Source organism: Prinia subflava, chromosome Z (assembly GCF_021018805.1).
Source record: "Prinia subflava isolate CZ2003 ecotype Zambia chromosome Z, Cam_Psub_1.2, whole genome shotgun sequence".
NCBI classification, from domain to species: Eukaryota; Metazoa; Chordata; class Aves; order Passeriformes; family Cisticolidae; genus Prinia; species Prinia subflava.
Window position 1 is genome coordinate 32,885,618 of NC_086283.1, and position 7,893 is coordinate 32,893,510.

At 44.8% G+C, this 7,893-nt stretch overlaps 1 protein-coding gene across 5 annotated transcripts in view; it reads right to left on the reverse strand.

The window, feature by feature from the left end:
* Positions 1-1,810, reverse strand: part of DCP2 (decapping mRNA 2) — a 24,111-nt gene extending 22,301 nt beyond the window's left edge. For 2 of the 5 annotated variants that reach the window (XM_063424052.1, XM_063424051.1), the window contains exon 1: positions 1,637-1,810. In XM_063424052.1, the coding sequence (XP_063280122.1) occupies positions 1,637-1,689 (53 nt within the window). In that variant the 5' untranslated portion in view covers positions 1,690-1,810. Of the gene's footprint in view, positions 1-1,122; positions 1,617-1,636 lie in introns of those variants that run through there. The other 3 variants (XM_063424055.1, XM_063424053.1, XR_010083663.1) reach the window with 2 other exon arrangements.
* Positions 1,811-7,893: the final 6,083 nt, after the last annotated feature.

A 7,893-nucleotide genomic window follows, 5' to 3' on the forward strand; every position in this document is an offset into this window, starting at 1 on the left:
CTAAACCCACATTACATTTCTGCACCTCCACATCCTTACGAAGTTAAACAACTCCATAGCACAAGACAGCATGACAAAAACTGATTTGGATACCTGGCACCTGTTACTTAACAATACCCAGTAACTGAGTAGGAAAAAACGCCTGTCATTTTCTACCAAAAATCCCACCAATATCACTAATATAGATTGAAGAATGTAGAAGTGATAGATATTTCTACAATGCATTTATAACATTAACACAATTATAACACAAAACACCATTTCGAAGATAGAAGATGACAGTATCACAAAGAAACATAGTAAAACAGTGGACTGACCCTATTACAATGTAAGATTCAAATACTAATGTGTCCTTCCATCAGTCACCCCATGGAAGTGACACTAACAGGCTGTATCACTTTTGTCTTCACTGCAATTCCCCTCTGGATTTTCTGAAGTCTTAAATCCTGTGTCATATGTGTGCAGGGATCTGAAAAGCAAGTTCTTCTCTCTGCGGGGAGCCCCAAGGAGACACAACGAAAATACAAACATGCTTCAGAGGCCAGATTTAGGGAATTGAAAATTTACATGACTATCACAGACTCTCCCTCCTGCATTAGACAAGTGCAAAACAATACTGAGCAGGACACTTCTACCTTCCTGTGTATTCTCACTTCTAAACATTTTCAATCATTTGAAAACAGTAATTACAGTACGTGAGGTATCTTTCCTCTTCACTAACCTTTCCCTCTTTTACATAAATAGATCATAAGGAGTCCTTTGGACGTGATAAGATAGAAGGATTATTTCATGCCAAATATCACATGCAATTTGTATCTACACATTCTGGGGGTGATAGACAAATTACAAAGTTTGAAGACTTGCACCACAGATGATCAGAGGCTGAGACCATACGTATAAAACGCAACTTCCACCTTTTAAACAACACAGAATCCATGCTTTTTGAAAGTCCAAACGCAAAGCCCTTGGAAAAAGAAAAGCATTTCACTCTGAAAGAACCGAGCTTAGAACCAAGCAGGAGAGGACAGCTTCAGACCGAAGGATGTCCCTATGGCTCTTCCCTTCCCCTCCGCTGGCACGTTCCCTTCCAGCAGTGGTAACTCACTGCTGGAAATGAGTTACCTGCTAGAAGGGACGCCTTGCCACCCCTTCCAAATGAAACCAGACCTCGGAGCAGCAAGTACCGCACCACTGCTCGGCTACACGTCACGCCAGCCCCAGGCTCCCAGGTCTTCTTTCACCTGCGCAAACACCGCCGATGCAGTTCTACCTTTCCCAGCACAAGCCCCACAAGAAATTCCCACAAACAATGTTCTTCCACTTCCCCCGTGCACTCAGCTCCTGGCCTGCCGCCGGAGCAACCCTACACCGGGTCCAGAGGGTGCCGCGGCCAGCCTTCCCGCCGTTCCAGGACGGATTCCATCAGGAGGGCGGAGCCTCGCTCACAGGGGAAACAGGGCGAGCCTCGTCCTTCCGCTTCCCGGCCGGCGCGGGACGGCCAAAGCTGTCGCTCAGTCCGATGGGCCCCGCACCCCTCAGTGTCCCGAGCATCCCGGGCCCCACGGGGCATCGGGCAAGGAGAGGCGCCCTTCCCACCCTCCGGCAGCAGCGGCACTGCCCCGCCCCACGGCCGTACCTGCATAGGTCATCCAAAACGCTGCTGGGGATCTCGGCCCGTTTGGTCTCCATGGGGAAGCGCGGCTCATCCCGACGCGGCAGAGGCCGGGGCGCAGAGAAGCGGCGGGCGCGGGGGCGCGCTGCGGGAGGGTGGGGTGGCGGAGCGGCGGCTCCCGGGGCCAATCGGCGCGCAGAGCCGACGGAGCGGCGGCCAATGGGGCGGGGTCCGGGGTGGGACCGGCGCGCTCAGGTGATCTCGGGCGGCCAATGGGCAGCGCGGGGCCGCCGCGAGCGCGGTGATAATGCCGCGCGCTGGGACACGGGACGGGACGCGGAATGCTGGGATACGGCACTCGACAGGTATGACTGCGATAGAGCGAGGGGACCCTGCCCCTCTGCCCGGCCATAGTGAGGCACATCTAGGATGCTGTGTCCAGCTCTGGGCTCCTCAGCCCAGAGGCAGGGGGGGAGGGTCCAGCAGAGGCTATGAAGATGAGGATGGCGTGGAGCATCTCTGCTTTGTGAGGAAAGGCAGTGGGAGCTGGGCCTATTTAGTCTGGAGAAGTCTGAGAGGGGATCTCATTCATGCAAATAAATATCTCCAAGGTGGGTGCCAGGAGGATGGTGCCAGAGTGTTTTCGGTGGTGCGCAGCGACAGGATGAGGAGCAGTGGCCATAAACTAAAACACAAGAAGTTCCACCGCAATACGAAGAGCTTCTTCACGTTGAGGGATGGCAGAGCTCCGAAACCGCTGCCTAGGAGGACGTGGAGTGTCTCCCTGTGGAGATATTCAAACCCACCCGGACGCGTTCCTGTGTCACCTGCTCCAGGTGACCGAGCCTTGGTGGCGGAGGGGCTGGAGGAGATGACCTCCGAACGGGAATAATTCTGTGATTCTGCGAAAGAAAACTGGCTCCGGTGGCATTCCCAGAGGAGCCTCCCTGCCGGCAGAGGAGGGAGCTCTCTCCGCGGCAGCTGCTGCTGGCATTGCAGCCTCTGACTTCAAGTAGCGGCGAGTATTCGATGCATTTCTCCTCTTGTTCTTTCCCTTCCTTTCCTCAGCAAACTGCCTGAGCTCCGTCTGGCTGCTCTTTCCCCCAGTGGGACTGGGGAGAGAATGAGCAAAATGAGAAAACTCATTGGTTGAGATAAAGACTAAATTGTCTTTAAGTTATTAGTATTGCCTATTTAACTATAGAGAATGCAAAAGCTGCACACACAAGAAAGCAAAACAAGAAATTAATTTGCTCAATCCTGTGACCAGACAGGTGTTCAGCCATTTCCAGAATGGGTCTCCATCACATGTAACAGGGACTTGGGGAAACAAATTCCAGTCACTGAATGTCCCCCGTTTTGTTCTCCCCACAGCTTTATACCCTGATAGTGATGGTATATGGTATGGAATATAATCAACACTGTGTTCTGCACAAATCCAAAACAAAGCTCCATACTAGCTAATTAGCTCTGCCTCATCCAAAACCAGCACACAGAAACACCAAGCCAGCATTACCTGGAAGACACAAAAAGTACGTACGTTCACAGTTCAGTTATTGACTGTTAGGCAGAGAAAGTGAGAGATGTATCCTTTGCCTCTTTTCCAAAGTTATAAGAAAGAACAGGAAGCTCCATGATAGCTCTAGAAGTATAAGGGAAGAGCATTCAACCATGTATTGAAAGAACAATACTGGAAGAAGACTTTGGAGTCCAGTCTTACTAGGAGCAGCACCTGTGGTGTTTATATATATTGGTGCCTCACTCATGAGCAAACTCTACTAAGTAGTATTTGACAGTGACTTTTGCTCCACTCCTTTTATTGCTGTGATGCTTGAGATGATGGGTGGATCACTTTAACACTGACATACACAAGTACTTTGTTAGGGAAAGTAAAGTCCACTAACAGTTCTCTTGATACGTCTAGACAGAGGAACACTGGAAGGGTCTGCGTTCAAACTGATCAATCCCATTGCTGATCCAAAAAGCTCCATTTTTACCAGAAACAGTAGATGTAGGAGGTTCTTTAGAAGTCTTATCATCTAAATTGTTTCAGGCACCTTGCTGCTACTGTTTTTCCCTGCTTTGCTACATTCACACCCTGCCCCCATGTCCTGGTCCCCATCTCCCATGTGGATTCGGTACGAGGAGCTCGTACAATTAATAAAGCGGAAAAAAGTGGCTTAGAAAATGCACTTTGACATCTCATGCCATCTGCGGTACTTGTAGTCCCATCATGGTTTCTGAAAAATACCCAATCTGATACAATGAAGAAACAAATGTGTCAAATGTTACCTAAGTTACAAATCACTCTTGAATAGTACAGATCCTTAACATATGAGAAACATACTAACCGAAGAACATAATGGATGTTTGTAGACAGTGTTCCAGAACAGCGGAGAGAGGAGAGACATGTTTGAACATTTCTGCTTTCTCCATTTTGGAGACATTGCTGGAAGACTAGGTTAGCCAGAACATGGACGTAAGAAAAAAATATGTTCATAAGTAGGATTTGGAGCTGTGTATCACTGTAGATTCTTTTTCTTGCTGTGCATTTTCTAATTTCTTTGATAAACTAACAGGCACTTCTTTCACCTATTAGCTCACATGAAGCAAGTTGAGTTAAATCTGACACATTCAGCTTTTATTTCCCCAAACATAAATCCTCCAGGGAACTTGCATGCTTTGGTGGAAAAGTTTGCAGTAGCTTTTGTCAAGCTCCAAGAGCAATTAAGAGAGTAGGAAGGCCAGGCATAACACTAAGAAGCTCACCCAGTACTCACAATACCTCACAGCTCCAAGCAATGTGCAGAATCACCTAGAGGTGTAGTCAAACTGGTTTTTAATCACAGCTCATCAGTCAGCCTTGACAGTCAGAAAGGCAACAATAGGATATTTGGAAAATAATGTTGTCTGTTTGCACTGAGCAATGAGAGAAGGTGACAGAAAATAATAAAGGAGGCAGTCATTTGCATATTCAGAAAGGGATCTCAGAAAAGGACTTGGGATTGCACAGGACAAACAAGAGCTGAAAGTGGAGAAAGTTTTGCTTGGAAAACCTCACCAAAGTGAGAATTTCATTGGATAGGAAGACACTCAGATGCCAAGCACCAGCCAAATCCAGAACTCAATAAACATTTCTTTGAAGTTTACATGAATTAGAATAAAGACTGAGGCAGAGCCTTGAGAGTCTGCAATCAAGAAACTGCAGACTTCAGCTTGCCTAAGTAATCAGAAAAAGGCATGAATTCCACTCAGCCCTTCAATAAACAGATTCTATACTAAAAGCTCCAACAAAGGATGGAGGTGGCAGGTAAGTGGACTGAAAAGTAAACAATATGAGCTCAGCACCCTCAGATGCTACAAGTTGGCATTTTGGGTCAAATAGGTATGCAAGGAGACAATTCAAGCACTACTGCCCTGCTTTGCTCTGTGTGTCTGTAAAAGATGAGTAAAGAGCTGGCACAGACCACCAGGAGGACGGTGATATACTATAGAATATAACCCATGTGGAGATACAGAAACACTTAAAATATATTGAAGCATGTTTTAGGTAAAGCAAATCACCCACACAAGTTCATAAAAATTTAGGCTTAAATCTGTGTTCATCTCAGTTCCCTGATTATAAAGGAAAGGGAACCATAAAGATCTGAAAATAATCTGGAAGGGTTTTTAATAAATGAGAAGCACTAGAGAAAGGGCCACACTTGTGGAGGTGCACAAGATATTATTATAGGATGCACTCAGTAGCAGACTTGCATGAAGAATGGTACCTAAACTCTGGAGAGGTTCTCTGAACTTGCAGAGGAGGTACGAAACATAGAAAAAGGTAAGCCAGCGATCATGTAGTTACTTTATATAGAGAGAGCTGTGGTGAGCCTGTTCAGAAAACTCTGTATTGGGCTTTTCCAAACATTACAGTGCTTTCATAATTAGATCAAATAATTTATGATCTAAGACTTCGGAGGTGATCATTAATTTAATGGCAATAACATGTATTGTTTGACATACATGACATGACATGCTACAGGTCAAGAAGTAGGACTTGTTTAGGCAACAATGATCTCAAACAGGCTTAACCAGCTGGTCCAGGTAACACATCCCTTGGGATGTGATCATCCATTCAAACTCCAAGTCAAGCAGACTGCTGGAGGAATTCCAGCTCTGGAGCCCCCAGTTAGGGGGAACATTTATTTGCTGGAGCAAGTCCAGAGAACCACAAGGATGATCAGGGAGCTGAAGCACCTCTCCTGGGGAGATAGGCTGAGAGAGATGGGGTTGTACAGCTTCCAGAAGAGTAGATTCCAGGGAAAGCTTTTAGCACCTTCTTACACCTAAAGGGAGCCTGCAGGAAGGATAGGGAAAGACTTTTTGCAAAGGCATGTAATGACAGGACAAGGAGGAATGGTTTTAAACAAAGAGAGTAGGTTGAGATTAGCTATTGTGAAAAGACTCTTTAACTGTGAGAGTGGTGGGGCCCTGGCAGAGCTTGCCCAGAGAAGTTGTGAATGCCCCATCCCTGGAAGTGTTCGGGGCCAGATTGGACAGGGCTCCTGGTCTAGTGGGAGGTGTCTCTGCCCATGGCAAGGGGGTCAGAATGAGATGAGCTTTAGGGTCCCTTCCAGCTCAAACCATTCTGTGAGTCCATGAAGTACACACCTATGTACACACCAGTGTCAAGCTGACCTTTAACTCTGGGTTGCTTATAGCAGTGGACCACAGCTCAGGGTGAAAAGACAGTTGAAGTGTGTTGAAGACAGTTAAAGTAAGAGAGCTATCAAGTGACTAGGCCACTCTGATCCTAAACTCGGATTAAATAGCTTAAAACATCAAAGAGAAAAAGTAAAGATACCGATTTGTATTAACTGGAAAAATAAAGGAAGAGAATAAAGGACACAAAAAGGGAAAATGAAGAATGGAGTATCATGAAAAGGATATAAACCTGTAATACACTATTTTCAATTAATTTGTTTCAAAGCACAACCGTCAGCAGGCAGGATAGGCAGCCTGCCATTCTGCATGTGGTGTATAATTCTAAGGGTGCAATTCCTCTCCCTATCCAAAGTGTGTCCTGTAGCCTGTGATTTTAGATGTCAGTTCTTGTACTTCATGGTAATCTACAGATAGTGGCTGTGTAGCCTGACAAATGGGCTACTGTTTTATGTGCTTTCATGCTGGTTCCTGCAGAAGCTGCTTGAGCAGGTCACATGATCTGCCTTTAACCTTCCTCTCTAGATCTTTCAAGTTACAGTATTCCTCCCCTGTTCATTTTTTCAGGTTTTTCTGGAAACATGGAAGGCCACTGCCTAATACAGCATATTCTCTATATTGAGCAGGAAGACTGTTAATTTTTAGTACAGTATCCTGCCATTATTTCTATTTGACTTTCCAATTTCTTTCTTCCAAAAACTCATTTTTTCTCTTGCTCTGTAACATAGGTATCTTAAACAAAACAATTACGCAACTTACCGCCTAAAAGAGTTTACACAGCACACTGTAGTGCACTGAAAACATTTGTCTATCATCGATCAGCTGGGAGCTATTAATGCCACATTTTATAGTTGAGTTTTAAATAAAAGAACAAAAGAGTTATTATGAAAACTCAGGAGGAATTTAGTTGGTTTCAACATTTTTATTAAATTCTCTTTTTCTATAATACTTTTGTGTCTTACCTGCTGTCCTCCTTGGTCCTTCAGTCTTACCGGTATGATGAAAAAAACCCAAATTTTTAAAGCAACCTTATTAAGTGCAAAGAGAGTGAGCATGAGAGAGAAACAAACTCCAAAAGACCAAAGTAAGTTTCCATGAGGTTTTTGCACTCCTGCAAACCATGATCCAAGTCTGCAAATCTTAATTTTGAGAATTACTCATTTAGAATTTATAAGGTCCTGTACTTTCTCCACATCCCAGCATAATCATAAGTAAAATGAGAGTGACACTGCTTTCTGCAACCTTTGGTGATGCTTACCTTGTTTCTCTTTTAACCTTTAGGCACATGAGAACACTAAAGTTTCCTTATAAGACAGGGAATTTCTGCACAGTAATGTCTTTCTACTTGACAAAAAGGGAATCTCAGTTGAGTTGCTAACATTTTTAATAGTGCTGTATTTAAAATTAAGGTGTAGAATTTTGTTCTGCTTGAAGCCAAGAATTAAATCTCTCTCAGATTTGTTATGGAGCATTTCTTAAGGTTACATGGCACTGTTACAATCTTTATTAATTTGAAAGCATCAGTATATCCATTCATGCTAGGTAATTCCAGTCCAAACAGTTTCCCACATTCT